The 17,525-nt window shown below is 37.4% G+C and overlaps 1 protein-coding gene across 1 annotated transcript in view; it reads left to right on the forward strand.

Moving 5' to 3' along the window:
* The window catches only part of LOC124795581, a 479,635-nt gene that overhangs the window by 439,059 nt on the left and 23,051 nt on the right, over positions 1 to 17,525 (forward strand). The window contains exons 10-15 of the mRNA XM_047259653.1: positions 1,223 to 1,687; positions 1,928 to 1,997; positions 4,079 to 4,264; positions 8,201 to 8,358; positions 9,039 to 9,275; positions 15,513 to 15,677. Of these exons, the coding sequence (XP_047115609.1) occupies positions 1,223 to 1,687; positions 1,928 to 1,997; positions 4,079 to 4,264; positions 8,201 to 8,358; positions 9,039 to 9,275; positions 15,513 to 15,677 (1,281 nt within the window). The remainder of the gene's footprint in view (positions 1 to 1,222; positions 1,688 to 1,927; positions 1,998 to 4,078; positions 4,265 to 8,200; positions 8,359 to 9,038; positions 9,276 to 15,512; positions 15,678 to 17,525) is intronic.

Here is a 17,525-nt window from a genome sequence, read left to right on the forward strand (position 1 = left end):
GCCAAAGAAACTCATGAAATGTTAAAATTGGTGTATGGCGATAGTGCTGTATCTCTGAAGACTCTTTACAACTGGTATGGATGATTTAACAAAGGAATTGAGTCAGTAGAAGAGAAACAACATTCGGGACATCCATTAACTTCAAAAACAGAAGAAAATGTGCAAAAAGTAGCTGAAATTGTTTGTTGACAGACAAATAACTATTGGAATTCTTACCAAAGAAATTAGCGGCTCATACAGGTCCATGAACAGCATTTCAACCGACAATTTGCAAATGAAAAGAGTGAGTACAAAATTTTTCCCCAGACTTTTGAGTGATGAACAGAAGGAAAATCGTGTCAGTTTGGACCATGTTGAAGGGTTGTCTTCATTCAGACCCAGACTTCATATCCAAAATTGTAAATGGAGATGAAACTTGAGTCTATTAATATGACCCTGAGATGAAAATTCAGGGTTCTCAATGGAAAACAAATGAATATCGTTGCCCTAAAAAGGCTCAGTAGTCAAAATCGAATATCAGAATCATGCCCTTGGTTTTTTTCAATATTGAGAGCATAGTGCAATTAGTTTCTTCCAAGGGGAACAACTGTAAATGCCAGATTTTACAAGGGCATTCTGGAGCATTTGTGGAATGATGTACGAACAAAGAGACTGGAAAAACGGGCCAATGGCTTCCCTTTTCATCACAACATGCTGTGTCATACCTTGCTTTTGGTTTGAGATTTTTTGGTCAGAAAATGTGTTCATGTCTGTCCACATCCGCCTTACAAGATTTAGCACCCTGTGACTTCTGGCTCTTCCCAGTGATTCACAGTTGATGCCCTTGATCCATCGGCTGGTGCGCTAGAGTCTTGCTTGATTCTGGTTACTAGAGCCTGTCTGCAACTTAGCACATCATCGTTATAGTAAGTAGCAATCTCTTTTCGTTACATTGTTGTTCTTAAAGGAAAGCATGTTGACACCATTACTGATAGTGAGAGCCATGACAGAGAGACTAAATGCCCTCCCAAAAGGACCCTTCCAGGAATGATGGATTCAATGTTGGGGGAAGTGCATTTGGTAGCCAAGGACAATACTTTGAAGGAGATTAAATCATATTCCTTGTAATCTTACTGCTTTGTTTCTAATAAAATTATTCACTGAATTTTTTGATCACACCTCGTGTGTTACTATAATTATTTTTATTTTTGTTCTGACACATATTGTTCCTTTTCTGTTTCAACAGGAGGTGAAAGGGACTACAAGAGAATCGGATGACATTTCACCACCCTGCTCAGTCACTGATTCAGCTACTGAGATGTCTGTTACATCTGTAGGCTCACAATCTCCAGCACCTGTGACATCAGCAGATAAGAAGAAGGGCCGTTTCTCATTGCGGAAGTTCCTCCGTCTTAGCTCCAGTCACCATCAAAACAAGGAAGGAGACAGCAAACCCGCAGCAGGAGAATCTCTCACTGTAGTTATTCCCACAGAACCAGATGAGAGTGAAGTAAGGGTTAAAAGTCGTCCTCATTTGCGGCCACGTCTTGAGATAGTTCATCCATTCTCGCTGGATGGTGCAGCTGTCGAAGTGGTGCGCTCCCCGGCACCACAACCACACTCACAACCACACTCACAGCCACAGTCGCCTCAGATGTCAGCCAGCATGGTTACACTTTCAGCCTCTACAGATAATTTGGCATCTACGGTGAGCATAACTCATTTGGAATAATTGTGTGTCGCATGATTAGGTAGTGTGTTGATTTAAGAGGTCTTCTTACTTGCTCATTAAAACTCTTCTCTGCATAGACTTTCCCTCCCTGACATACACCGTGCATTGTCATGTGACTCGTGAACTTTAAATTTGATGTTTACTGTGTGTTACGTGTAAAGAGTTCTCCATTTTTGCAGCAAACTTTGTAAACAGAATAAATAATTTTTGTTTCAGGATTCTGAAATTTTGGCAACGGATTCTTCAAGCTCAGTGGAGGCGGATAGCCCAAATCATTCCCCTACAGGTAAGAAAAATATGTAATAAATTTGCATTTGGTGATGAGTGGGTAAACATAATTCCCATTTCAAAAGAGTTTGCATAGTTGTCATAATTTAGAACCAACAATTTGTTTAAAGTTTAGCATTGAGGCATAACAGAAGGAAATGGGCACTAAAGAAAACTGATGCTCCCTGAAAAGTGTACTTGATGACTGCACTGTTATACAAATTTTTCTGTTATTATAAATCAGTGGTTTTTACAGCTATATAATATCTTGTTGTTTGATGGTGGACATTTTGCTTCGCGTGGCCTAGATGTTTCCCTAACATAATCCTCAATTTTTCACTGCAATTTACGCAACGTGCTGCCAGATATTTTGAAACACATGAGTGTAATGATACTATTATTGTGGAACAAGTATTCATGAATCTATAGTTACATCACAAAATTCAAAAATACTCTAGTTGAATTCTGTCATTCTTCATTTTGTTAGCTTTTTAACTTACGAGAACTATAAGTGAAGTATGCCATCTTGAATGTAGCTTCCTCCACACTTCAGTTGCTGTGAATGTACTTTCAGTAAATGATTCATATAAAGTTTAGTGTTGGAATTCCTCTGAAAACTGAAAGGTATGTTGCTGGGGATAATGGAGATACTGGGGATATCAGAGATACTAGTTTATCCTATGTTATGCAAGATCAAGTAGCCGCTACCACACATACTTCATTTTAGTACATTTCAAATGATAAAAATATCATGCTTTCAGATTGGAATTCATGTCTTAATATGGGTTTGGCATATTTTAAGTATTTTAGATAGCTGCATCACAAGACATTTGCGTGGGCACTTTTAAAAGCACTGTTCAGCACATCAAGCAGAATCATTGAGCTGTGTTTCCACTTCATGGGATAGAGACAGAATGAACATTCCTCTGTTCTCAGTGCTGTTTACATAGAGTACAGGTGTTAGCATTGTGATGGGATGGCTTACAAATAGAGGAAGCTAGCTAGCACAGTGTGATCTTCCTTATGAATGCATGGTGTCTGTTCTGTTGGACATGTCCGAAAGAACTGATAGCACATGGAATCCACAGCTATGATATATACTATGTGAATTGAAGAGGTAAAGGGGAGAAAGGAAAGGAAAATGGAGTGTTAAACACAATTGCACAAACTATCTTGGCACGACTCTCTGCTGACCTGTATTCCCAGCTAGCGTCACCCATCCACAGTCCACGTAGAAGGTGGTGGATTCATTGCCCATTGAGGCAATTCACTTGTATGAATGTGTCGTGTCAGTTCTTTCGTACATTCCCTCGATGGGCAATAAATCTACCACCTTCAGTGCAGATGTAAAATTGTGATCAACCTCCTGTGAAAATCTGGAAGTGGCGAGCATGGAGGACAGGGACAGGGACAGGGACTGCAGATAAGTGGTACTAGGTGGGAATGTGGGCTGGTCGAGAGCCATGCTGAGATAATCGGCACATTTGTGATAAACATTGTGTCTGGCTGGCGTATTGGTTAACACAACTGCCTAATAAGCGGGAGATCCTGTGTTTGAATCCCGGTCCAGTACACACTGTCACTCATCGTTGCTGATTTCGCATAAAATCCTGATGCAGCTGACATCAACAGTTATTTTTTTTCCTGTCCTGTCTCTCCCCTACATCTTCCGTGTACATACAGTGAGATCTGTCTGAATCCATTGGCCATTGTGTTATGGATATTTGGTGATGCCCACCTATGTTTTAAACTAAGAAAGTCATTGGTGGGTGATTGTGTTAAGAAGGGTAAGAGAGAGAGAGAGAGAGAGAGAGAGAGAGAGAGAGAGAGAGAGAAAGAAACTGTTTGTTTGCTTGTAAAAGTGGCTATGTTTCATGCAAGGCTAAAGGTTGTAGCATTTCTTTTACCACTTGGTGTATACTATTGAAATACAGATTGTTGTAATTACTATTTATCACAGGGTATGATGTACATCACATTCTCTCTTTGGCTTGTAATCAGTGAAATTTCATTTATTGAAAGAAAAGAACGAAAATGGTTTGTTCATGTACGGCTATATTATGTTTATAGGGAAAAAAAGAAATTTTCTTTGTGTTTTAGGAAGGCCAATAAGACCTCCACCTCCTCCACGTAGTCAGTACGGAAGAAACTCGGATGCTACAGCCAACAAACCAGTCAGGCCACCGCCACCTAGGTCAGCGGAGCTGCTGCGCCAGCAGAAGCTGCCTCCTCCTGCAGTGGCTTTAACACGACCATCTCCACAGGACACATTGTATGCTAACCTCGGTGAGTGAGATTTGCATGCCAGTGCGCGCGCCCCCCCCCCCCCCCCCCCCCCCCACACACACACACACACACACAGCGTAATCCTTGTCTGGTTGCTATTTAGAATATAAAAATAATACGTTTTGCTGTGTCATGGTTGCTGCTGTGCTTAGCAACACAAGAAATGTTTGGGGAATCACGCCTTTGGACTTGTATGTTGGAAGGCTGTAGTCCGCAATGGCACTAATAACCTCTCATCATGCAGCTCACGAGGAGTGCTGCTCCGTCAGCTCCTCAGCTGAAACTGCATAGGCAGTATAGGCAGTAGCTACATTACAGACAGCTGCAGCAGCGGAAGTTTAACCCATTTTACTGTGGTCAGTTTCATGGTATGCTACAAACTGCTTCATGATAAATTTATCAGATGTACCTATTAAGTATGAGATACACTTTAAAGATTTCCCAGTGCTACAGGTTCTCGCACTGCAGAATGGATTCTATAATAAACTGCTCCCTGCGGAGTGGATTACAAATTACATTGCCTCTTACTTTACTAACAGAATGATGAAAGAATCAAATTTAAAACATCCACAGCAGGGCAAACAGAATTTTAAACTATGTTACATTATAGACTGAATAGTGAGATAAGTAAAAACAATTCCCATTACAGTACAGATCTGAGTGTTCTGTCTGCAGCATGAACAGCTTGACAAGAAAGTAAATGTTCCACAAAAATTACAAACTAAATTTAGATCCTATTCACATACTTTTTTACTCAGTTGTTTCTTTGTTGGTGCCATCAGAACTGGAGCCACTGGCTATAGGTGCCAGACAGACCATTAAAAAATACATTATTTAATCTCTGACAACTTCTTTGTGGTAATCTTCTTCTTTGAGTTTGTCAGTGTGATGCATGCAAGCTTACCAATCAGCAGTGGTGATTTTGTATATTGCTTCATGGATCAGCCCTTCCTTGCTGACTACTTTAAAAGTTGTATTTTTATCTTCCACATCTCTCTTCACACATGCCCACACTAGTTCCTTGAGATTATAATGGCAATCATTAGGAGGCACTTTTATCACCTTGTGACCCTGTTGCAGAGCTATAGAATCAATTTCATACATTTTATGCTGCCTTTTAAAATCTTAGTGGGCTCTAACAGCTTTGCTCTTGCTTGTGTTTCAATATATGGTATTTTATTACTTTGCAGCCATCAAACAATATCACTTTTTCTAGTGTTTGTCATGGGAGGCCTGTTAAGAATAAAAAAGCTTGCATTTGAAGTGTAACATATCACTTCTTAAGAGTAAGAAGTAACAGCGATGAATGATGATTGTAATTGTCATAATGCTAGACACAGCCAATAGCACAGCCACTAAGAACAAAAGTTTACTGATCCATGGCAAGCATAGAAACAGTACAATAAGCAATAGAAAACAATCTGAGGAGGCATGCTGATTGCACTGTCTTTATATAGAGGAGGGATCCAGTAGGCAGTGAAGCAGATGTCGTGCCATACACACTAGTCTTGTGACTCACCACAGGTGGCCTCTGGTGACCAGTCAGCACATCTCTATACCACAATATGGTACTTGCTGGGTCAACAGCTGCTCCCTGGAGGTGCATCCCTTCTCGGTGACTTGCAGTGCTCCAGAGAATGCTGAAGCTTGTGATAGTAAAAGGATGATGTCACGAGGACAGCGGAATGTTCATGGTGTGTCTATCTCGTTAAGTGGAAAGACTGCTCAGTTAATATGATGAATGTTAATGTTAATCAATAGAAATTTACTAAATAAAGTCTTTCCTGCAGTAATATTCAGTTAATATACAATATTCCATGAAGAATCTATATCTCTTATTTTGTGGATCCGAGAGGTAGTTTGGATTTAAGTTTTCAGCCTCAAGATTTCAGTGCACGGGCACAAAGTCAGTGACAAAGAATAAATATGGTATATAAGCAGTGCAAAGCAAAAGGAGATCTCAGGTGGTCAGCTCACACTCTTAACCCAGCTACAAATTAGCTGAGGCAGAATGCAGGTAACACCTCATATGTCATAACAGTGACGGAGTCTCAGTGCAAATAAGACAACAGCTGATTCTGGATTCAATCTTGAAATGTTTCTCCATTCATTTAATCATGGTAGTCAGTTGATATTTGATTTTGCTCAGAATACATGTTTACTTTCTGGCACAAATCCGGTGGCAGCGAAACTGCCATGATGTGTTATAAGTCACTCCCCTGTTCCCCTTGGAACTCTCAAGCTGCTTTGTCCCTCTATTGTGTGTTAAATAAAATTTCTAGTGTGGTTTTGATTCTTAAAAAAAATTTCTTTTTAAAATTCATGTATGCATACGTGGTGCGATCAAGACTGAATTTTAAAAATAAAAATATTTAAAAAATTTTTGATCACTGTTCCAAAAATGTTTATTAAAAAGGGTTTTGATTTACCCAAGTCTCATCCAAGAATACACAACTGATGCTCCATTTCGTCTGCTTTCATGCATTGTGCTTAAAAACATCATCCTATAAGCAACAGCAGCAGTATCACAATGCTCCATAATTGGATTTTACTTACTTAAACCTGATTTTCTTAAATATTCTTTGCATTGATCTTGCAGTTCCTTTAAAGGCAGTAGCTTCACACATAACAGTGAGCAATTTCCATGCTGTGGGGAACTCACCTCTTTCATAAAATTCGAAACCCTTTTGACATAAAACATCTTGATTGAAGTTGTTGGTTCCTGTTACCCACTTTGACATGCTATGCTTCTTCCCTGGAGACTGAAATTCTACTATTCCAGCTGCCTGCTGAAACAGTTTGGCCTCCTGCACAATTCACCTGACAGTTCGCACACCAATATCTCCACAGGCCACTGAAGTGTGTTCCTGCACATTGGCAATGTCGTAGACCGGCTCACTTGAGTATACCTCACTTTGAAGAGTGAATACATTTTAAACATGGAGATCCCATGCCTGTTTGTGGAACACATGATGCTGTCTAGGGTTTCAGCCATTACAACAACTCACAGAACACAGGAATGCCACGGAAATCTGTCAATCATAGTTTTGTGCACTTAAAAGATGATAGAATGCTCAAATACAATGGAGATTCATGCAGTATGGAACGTGGAAACCAACTAATTGCTGACTTGCTAGTTGCACACCTGTGTACTGCGCAACCTCGACCCAGAGGCTGTCAGTGCTGTCGCGGACTACAGTTCTCTGTATGAATGGTTAATGTGGCTATAGTGGTGCAAGTTGTGACTTAGAGGGGGTGAAGGAATGGAAGGTATTTCTACTTGGACCGTGTTGTAGAATATTAAAGTGACAAAGTGGTGTAATACCCGAATTGTTTTCATTGCCATGTCTCAGAAAATGGGCTTTGTGTTTTTATAACATCTGAAATGTTGCACATATCTTACTGCACAAGTAATCCAAACAATCAGGTGTAGCTGAATGTTTATTCAGTGTTATGCACATATCTCAGAGGAACTGTAAGGGGTCTTCACGTTATTTAAAGTAATCTTTGAATAGTATTCATGAGAAAGGACCCAGAGTCTGTCAGTTCTGTAATTTTTTCTCACTCATCACTTCTTTTACCATTGGCATCCATTTTTATGTGTGAAAAATGCCAAGCTGCACCATAAGTCAGACTCAAAGTAAAAAAGCATGCACCAGCATAACTAAGTGTGAATGTCAGGTCAGAGGTAGGCAAGCACGTGCCATCTCTACTATGACAGTGCTTGGTTAAAGTAAAACCAGCCTTCAGGATGATGGCTGCTATACCTTACCTATCTTATTGTTATCATTTTTAAAGCTTTGTTGTAATGGAGGTTACACTTTTTTCAGGTATTGATCATTTGTGTGTATGAAGAATGTAGCAGTAATGCATGTTAGTATAATTAATAAGAAAAGTAGAATTGCCCTGATTTGGCAGTGATAGCCCCTGTTTTAGGTGAGGTGCGGCTGGGTCTAACTCCAGACAAGCCTCAGAGAACAGCGAGCATGAGGGATGCTGCGTGTGAAATGCCAAAGAGGAAATCTGCTTCAGAAGATAGTGGATATGAATCGGTGGAAATGGCAGATGGGAGAATTGTTACTCAAACGCAACAGGTAAGATGCCATTTTGTATATGCTTAAACTTCATTTCCGTTTCGTAAACAGCTTCTTGCTGGTTATTTTTGTGCAAGTCTATCATGTATAGGAATAGTCTTTTTTTATGTATAAGTCCACAGTCACCATAAATTTTCAAAAGGTAGTCACTATTCTGTGCAGGCTGTTCTTTTATATTGAAATAAGCTAAATAACAAAATAGTGTTTATTAAAAAACAGGGAAAATGACAACCTTTAAGAATTTACAGAAACGCCCCTTTATTTCAGAATGATGCAATATATAATATATGTATTTATAATCACATTTATTTCTATTTAGCTGAAAACTTGTGTACCCTAATAAAGTGCTGTTCCATTACTTAAAGAGTAGAATAAGTAATCTTTTCTTGCTTAAGTCTAAGGTTCTTCTGCCTAAGATATTAAATTAACTCTCACGTTTATGAATTTCTGTTCTGTATTCTGTAATCTCTGTTGAGATTTACATAATTTTATGACATTTACCATGGTTGTAACAATATTATGAAAAGGAAAGTTGCTACTCACCATATAGCGGAGATGCTGATTAGCGGATAGACCCAACAATAAGACTCTCACAATTAAAGCTTTCGGCCTTTGTCAATATTGTTAGATTCCATCCTGGATTTTCCATTGTTTGGTTTACCATGGTTGTTTTGTTTTAGGTCAATAATGACTTTATATATGAGCACATGACTAGGGGAAGGTCAACATCACCAGAATCAAGCAGTAAGAAATCTTCAAGGAGGGGTAACAGTCCTCGTCGAAGGTCGGATGGCAGTTTGGATGACTGCAGCTGTGTAAAAGCAAGGCCTGGATATGTGCGCTCCTCGTCATATACATACTGTGCCTTTGAAACTGATTCTGATACTTATAGTCCATATAGCTTCTATTTTGAAGAGGTAAGGGAATGAAAGTCTTTTGTGCCGTATTATTAACAATATTCTCAATAAGCAGGAGTCAACTAATTTTAAATGTTAAGAAAGCCATGTTGAAAACGCAGACAACTGCTAAGATGCGTCACTTTGTTTTGCTATCAGCTTACAGGAAACAATCTTCTTCAGCCACTCAGATAATGCCAAAAATATATTGTAATACATAAAATAAGGGAAAGGCAACCACTTGCTTATAGTGGCTTGCTGTGGCCTTTCCCTTATTTTATTTATTGCTCCAGCCAGGAATTTTATTTTTATTTATTTATTTTAGTGGCTGCAGAATGAGCACATCTAATTATCAGGATGTCTTAATGATTTGTAATGTGTCTGTTATAAGCTAAATGGTCTTCTTACTCATTAATCATATTACTTTCATGAAAGCTATTGTGTTGATGTTCCTTGCATTTATGTCGAACATTGATGTACTAATAATAATCTTGTAACTATGTGATAGAGATTGTGGGTCAATTATATGGCTGACAAGGTTGTAATTTCTTTTGAAGATCAATAGATAAATGTTGTTTACTTGTTGTACATCTGTTTGTAATGAACACTTCTGTTCTTTGTACTATCAGAGATTGTTCAGTGGCATTGTGCAATAAACTTGAACAAAACACTTCCTAAATAATTGTACCATTGGTGCATTGTACTGTCAGAGATTGTTCAGTGGCATTGTGCAATAAACTTGAACAAAACACTTCCTAAATAATTGTACCATTGGTGCATGTTCATTTTGCTTACTGACAAGAACCGTTACCTCTCATTGATAGGAATATTTTAGTATTGGTATAGTAATGCAGATAGGGCTGAGTGATTCTTGGCAGCACATTTACTTTTTGTAAATGCAGTGTAGGTTTTGCATTTTATAATGAAGTTGTGATTAATGACATTCATGATATACAGTCATTGTGTTTGATTACTAATTTTATTGAGTATTATCCTTTTGCCCACAACTTCACCCACATATTTGTGTGATTTATCTCTCTCTCTCTCTCTCTCTCTCTCTCTCTCTCTCTCTCTGACATATTTCATGACATAAATACCAACAGGCCATTTTGAACATTTTTTCGTGTCACTCATACCCACCCCCACCCTTCAGGATAATGGTGTATCTTATTCCCACAGTGTTTTTATAGTGATAACGCATCAGGTACAAACGAAATTTGGATGAAATTACTCCAGGCATTCGTGAGTGATGCTTTCGTGTCATCCCTTTTCAACCCCTTCCTAGGCTGTATGAGCACTAGGGCTGTCTCACTGCTACAGTAATTTTGTCCAGATAGCAAGTGAGATGTGGGTGAAGTTTTGCAGAAATTGCTTCAGGCATTTAAGAGATATGCTGATACATCACTTTCTTTGCATCCCCCCCACCATCCACTTCCACCCACTGCTGTGGGAAAAATGTCATCAGGACTGTCACCAGTTGCTTTAGCAACTGCTGTTGCTTGTTATGATCACTAGAGGGTAGGGGTATATTGTCCACACAGTACTTCTATACAAATAATGAGTCGCATATATTTACAGAATTTGATTGAAAGTGCTTTTGTGGCAGCACCTTTTCACCCCCACCTCACCCCTCTGGGAGGTAGGCGGTTCTTACGCCGCAGTGCTTCTTTTCAGACAGTAAGTGATGTGTGTACAAAGATTAGTTGACATCATATCAGTGGCTTACAAGGAGATCTGAAGAGATACATGCGATGAAATTGCTAAATGCACAGGCAGACAATAAAAATTGAAGCAAATTGATCATTTTAATAACTAATTCAACATGAAATAGCCAATTCCGATGCTATGATCATTGACACACAAAGATGCTGACAAAACTGTGTAAAAAAATAAGTTGATAAAAGTACTATGTCTGTCACGCGTATTCAACTTGTGGCATTTCATATCACTGAATGTCTAAAATAAATCAAAATTTGAGCCCCAATAAATTAAATGACACCACAGATCCATATACCATAATGGATTTCATTGATTACAGTGATGGATAATATTGGCTGCAGACCATTCAAGGAGATTGGTCCCTGTGTTCACTTGTGCTGTGCTTAAAGTATAAATAATAGGTGGAAACATTAATTCAGACTATGATGTTTATTGGTAAATAGCATTCACAGAAATCACACTGTTCACATAAGATTATAACAACAAAATATTGGTCATGTAGTTTCAGTGTTCCCTACTTAATTTGTGGAGATAATCACAAAAAATACACCAATTGTAAGATATATGGCCTATGACATTGATGTCCCACACTGAACTACTGTTGGCATCTCAAAACAATGTATATAGTGACATGTGAGTTCATAAAAACAGAGTGTAAACATTTGCTTAACAACAGTAAAAGTAAGCTGTCTGGTGGCAAGCAATATTTTAATTTATTGCTATTTCAACACAAAAGAGATTTTCACTTTCTAATTAAATTGGTTGGAATGTATACAAATATGGTAGCAACAATATTTGAATTGTGTATTCCATCTACAAATCATTTTGCCATCTTAGCAAAAGAAAATAAACATAATTTTTACAGAATTTAAAATGACTTTAAAATGTTGTTTAAAAAGCCTCAGCTTAAGGCATTAGTCATGCTAATTCCAAAACTGATCTTAGGTTTTGCTTGATGGCCATATTTCCAGAGTTATCAGTAACAAAATATTAATTCCCCTGATGTGCTTGTGGTCCAGTTGTAGGTGCAAAACATAATATTTTGTCCTCTGGCATTAGTTGAATGACGTATTTACAGTAAAACTTTGTTTACACGTTTTTCAGCGGACTACAGAAAAAAAAAAAAGTGTAAGTGCGAAAAATGTATATATGAAATATAGCACCATACTATCAAATTAATTGGTAAACACAAACAAAAAAATCCAGTAAATAAAAATTTACATTATACAAAACATTGTATAGGCTTACTAGGTACCATACTTAACAAAGATGTAAAGAAAAATGTAAACCTTTACACAGAAGAAAATGTCACTTCGTAAATACCCTCAACACTGGATAACTCTGTCATCATTTCATCAGAAACATTGTGGCATGTCACAAATTGTTTAATTATTTCTAACACATTTACTGCATTGTTAACCGTCACGGTGGAATGCCGAGGCTCTTCTGTATCATTCTCATCGTCAGTTTCTTCCTCGTCCAGGTCCTGCGATGCACATTGAGTTATCTCAGCGATAGTTGTGAGTTCTGTAGTGACGAGGTTTTTCTTAAACATTCATGGAATCCTCAAACGATGCTAGCTCTTCAAGTCGATTCCATTCTTCATCATTAGGTCAAATATTGTCAGTATGATCATTTTCATCATGATAATGGACTTCATTTCCAAATCCGGCTTTTCGGAAATAGTTCAGGATGTCGTAAGCTATGCAGTGCTTCATGTGCCTCGAGTATTTCTATCAGTTTCGTAATATGTGTGACTCACCATGTAGATTTGGGAGTTATATTGATAAATATTTTGTGTTGGACAGCTACAGCGATGCTATCTCTCAAAGTGATTCATTTCTCCATGCAGTAAACATAAGACAAATGCTTCCTTTGATCAAATCTGAGGCGAGGTGCTACATTTTATCAAAGAAAATTTGACCATTGCCTAACTTTGACGAAGTTCCTTATTACACTCTCAGATTTTATTATAGTCTAATGTCGGCCTTACCAACACACTTCCCGGCAAACCACTCTAAAACACTGCATCATAACTTGTGCGCACTGTGGATATTTTGCCAGGACACAAATAAAAAAATGCATAAGTGAGAAAAACAGACAAGTGAAAAACGTATAAATGAAGTTTCACTGTACTTGAAAACACCGTTTAATTGGATTGGTACATTCCTTTGTCCATATGTGACACAGTTTTGTAATTAGCCAAAAGAGTAGGTAAAATATGGAGTAATAGATTCATCTGGTTATCACATTCAAAATGGGGATTTGTTACAGAGAAATAAAAATATATTTTCAGAAGGTTTGTTTCGTGCCTACAGTATCACCAAGCAGTCAGCAGTGTTGTTTTCATGTTAGAAACATGTCTTGTGTGTAATAAAAATAGAATTTACATGATATCAAGTTAGGTTAGAATCAAAGAGTCTGTTGCAAGGTGTTGTGATCAACTTTGCTCCCATAATCGATAATAGGTTACTCAAATTATATCTCAATCTATAAATAAGTCTTGTTTTGTTTCTGTGTTACTCAGGTGTCTGAGGATGATCATTTATGGTTTAAACTGGTAGCAAAAATAGTAATAATAAAATTAACTCCGTCGGAATACAATGGACTTGAATGGATACAGGTTATCAGGCGGAATCCCATCGCCCATGCGCCGACTATAACACCACGTTCGAACTCACTTAAATCTTGATAACCTGCAGCAGTAACTGATCTAAAAACTGCGCCAGACACTTATGGTCTTATATAGGCGTTGCCGACCGCAGTGCTGTATTCTGCCTGTTTATATAATTTCTGTAATTGAGTACGCATGCCTATACCAGTTTCTTTGGCGCTTCAGTATACTTCAGGAAGCGCACTGTGGATATTTTGCCAGGACACAAATAAAAAAATGCAGAAGTGAGAAAAACAGACAAGTGAAAAACGTATAAATGAAGTTTCACTGTACTTGAAAACATCGTTTAATCGGATTGGTACATTCCTTCGTCCATATGTGACACAGTTTTGTAATTAGCCAAAAGAGTAGGTAAAATATAGAGTAATAGATTCATCTGGTTATCACATTCAAAATGGGGATTTGTTACAGAGAAATAAAAATATATTTTCAGAAGGTTTGTTTCGTGCCTACAGTATCACCAAGCAGTCAGCAGTGTTGTGTTCATGTTAGAAACATGTCTTGTGTGTAATAAAAATAGAATTTACATGATATCAAGTTAGGTTAGAATCAGAGTCTGTTGCAAGGTGTTGTGATCAACTTTGCTCCCATAATCGATAATTGGTTACTTAAATTATATCTCAATCTATAAATAAGTCTTGTTTTGTTTCTGTGTTACTCAGGTGTCTGAGGATGATCATTTATGGTTTAAACTGGTAGCAAAAATAGTAATAATAAAATTAATATTATTATCATCATTGTTATTTTAAGGCTAGACTTCCTCCAATTCTCTGGTATTTTCCTTTATAAATTTTTCATTCTTTTGAAAGTTATTTCCAAAATTTCTTGTACTATAAAAACTTCTCCAGATGCCTACTTATTTTTGTGCCAAGTATCTTGGTATTGGTACTTAGATTATATGATTTGTACTGTAGGACCCATTGTTAAGAACAACACTCACCATAAAAGTCTACTGTAAAATAACAGAAACCATTCACTATAGATAGGTACAATCTTTTGACTATCTCAGATAAGTGCATGGAGACAGGTAATTTTTTTGTTAAAAACAGTAAAACAGAATTTATTGGCACAAAATAAGACCAATCCACTAGGATCAAAATCTGAAGATTCTGGTATCATATAAGGGCGCTAATTGAACAGATAGTCAGCAAGACAGATGCAAAAAGTGCAGACCTCTCAGAGAAAAATTTGGGAAAATGCTATTCACGGAGGTGATGATAATGCTGATGTGATTTCATCTAAAGGGCTTAGGAATCTGTAAATTTCCTGTTAACTGCTAGAAAAGGTCCTAAGATCAACAATGCCCTTTGGAAGTATGACTTGACATGTGTGCTCATGTAACACCCATATAGCCAACAGAATAATAATAATAATAATAATAATAATAATAATAATAATAATAATAATAATAATAATAGTTATGAGCAACAATAAAAAAAGCTGCTTGGGCAACTCAAAATGCTCTCATGATTTATTATACATCAATAATTTACAAATTTTGTCTTGTTAATTTATGAAAAATTATTTTCTGTAAATAATTTGTTCTGCTTTGCTGCAGCTTTGCAAAGTAACCATGTGGAATGTATTGTAGCACAGTCTCCTGTTAAAATTCCACAAACACCACTAAGTAATGAATGCTTTGAAGCAGTGCCTTTTTTATGGCATGAAAGATAAAAGCATCTACTGCACAGTGTATTTAACATGCAAGTTATTACATAAACTTTTAGAAATGTTCTGTCTTTTTAGGTATCAACAAAGTTCTGTGTATCTTCCCATGGTTTTCTTCGTATGATTTCATAAACGATGGTGTTTTTTGGCAGTCTTTGTACATAACTCTCAGGAGGAAATATTATATTTTTTTCCAGGGAGATGACGATGATGCTGACTGGATCTCATCTAGTGGACACAGTTGTAGGAACAGCCACTTGCGTCTTAGGAAAGGTCGAAGTGTTATACATGAAAGCCTTGAGGATAATTATGGTGCAGTCACTGTGGCTAATCATGAAGCGCTTGCACAAGTTCTAGAGCAGGTCTGTGTACATACTTTATTAATAAATTTCATCACTTTAAACTAAAAGTTATTTTGAGTCTCTATTTATTTTTGGTAGGTTAATGCTAAGGATATAGGAGAATGTGCTGAAAAGTAATGCCTCTGAATTTTTTATGTGAAAACTCTTAAAGCTTTTTTAAATAAAACAAGTGGTGTTATGTGTTTATTTTTCATGTCTATATATTTGCAGGCCTCTGCCACTACAGTGTGCTGAATTTTAGCACGTAACATGGCGGTCCATAACGTAATTATGTCAGTGTGTTAGAAACAGTGTGCTTTAATAAGAGTTCCGAATTTGAGGAGTTTGTCCACACATGGAGCACCCTCTCCTTCAGCATGACAAAGCCAGACCACACACAAGTTCTGAAACATCTGCAACAATCCAATTCCCGGGTTCACTGTCATCATTCATCTTCCTACAATCCCCACTTGGCCCCATCCAGTTTTCATCTGTTTCCTAAACTTAAAGAACATCTTTGAACAGTGACAAAGCAGTGCAAGCAGAGATGAGTCATAGCTCTAATAACAAAGTCAAACATTTTACAGTGAGGGTATTGACAAACTAGAGTCTTGTTGGGAGACTGTGTTTGTTGTCAGGTTGACTGGATTGAGAAATAAATATGTAGATTTGAGGAATAAATATGTAGAATGTTAATAACATTCATTTTATTTAAAAAGCTTTAAGTGTTTTCGCATTAAAAATTTCAACATGTCCTTGTAAAATCGTTAGCAATAATTTTGATGAACGAGGAACAGAATGTACCAGTTCAGCAGTGGTGTTCTTACATAATTCTCGCCATACGAGTAGTCAGAGATAATGTTATCACATTTTTGTTCATCTTTTTGCATGACTTTATCAAACCACAAGTTGAAGGAATCATCGCAAGGATATAGCAGATTAGCTATTGTTTACAAAACATTAATTAATGGAGGAAAAGTTCTTGGTTCTCTAGCCATCTAGTAGGATTAAGATACTGTGATGTTTTGACAAGTGTTGTTCTCATCAACAGTGAAATAAAAAGTTGGAACATCCACAAATCTTGTCACTTGGTGTAAAGATAATAAGTATGATACTCAATGAATCATCACTGTATTTTAATGCTACCACTCAAGAACTTTTAATCAGTAATATACACTGAGAAAGTCTACATTTACACATGAATTAACTGTTTGTTAATAATAATGTATATTAGAGAATAGCTGCAGGTATGAGAGCTGATTGACAAACACTGAGGCAAATCCCCCCCCCTCTCCCGCCAATGATTTTTATTACTCCATTTCAATGTTTACATGATCTTTTTCAAAGTACTCCCCTTTTACTTGAATACACTTTCTATAGCAGCTCTGCCAGTCCTCAAACACGTGGTGCAGACCATTCTTTGTCAGGTCCTTGAGAATCGCCTTACTTTTCTTGAGCGATGCTTCAGAGCTCTCAAATTGAATGTCCCAAAGTGTTGCCATAAGAGATGGGAATAAAAAGAAATCAATGGCACAAGATTGAAGCTGTGTGTACACGGATAATGTTGAATTGAGTGGGAAACTGCACAAATTGATTTGCAACATGAGGCTGTGCATTGTCATGATAAAGTTGCCACCCAATGTGAGAAAGTTCTGGTCATTTCCTTGCAATGTGCTTCCTTAATTTGGCCGATACTGAGGTGTGTTTGTAAGCTGCTACAACAGTAGTGTGATGGGGAACTACACACTGATAAAGGATTCCACGAGAATAAAAGAAAAGTGATCAAAATCACTTTCCCTGCAGATGGAACAACTTTCCTCCTTTTTGGTGCTAGGATTTCTACACTGTGCTGGCTCATTTTCTTTCAGG

The sequence above is a fragment of the Schistocerca piceifrons genome, chromosome 4 (assembly GCF_021461385.2).
Source record: "Schistocerca piceifrons isolate TAMUIC-IGC-003096 chromosome 4, iqSchPice1.1, whole genome shotgun sequence".
NCBI classification, from domain to species: domain Eukaryota; kingdom Metazoa; phylum Arthropoda; class Insecta; order Orthoptera; family Acrididae; genus Schistocerca; species Schistocerca piceifrons.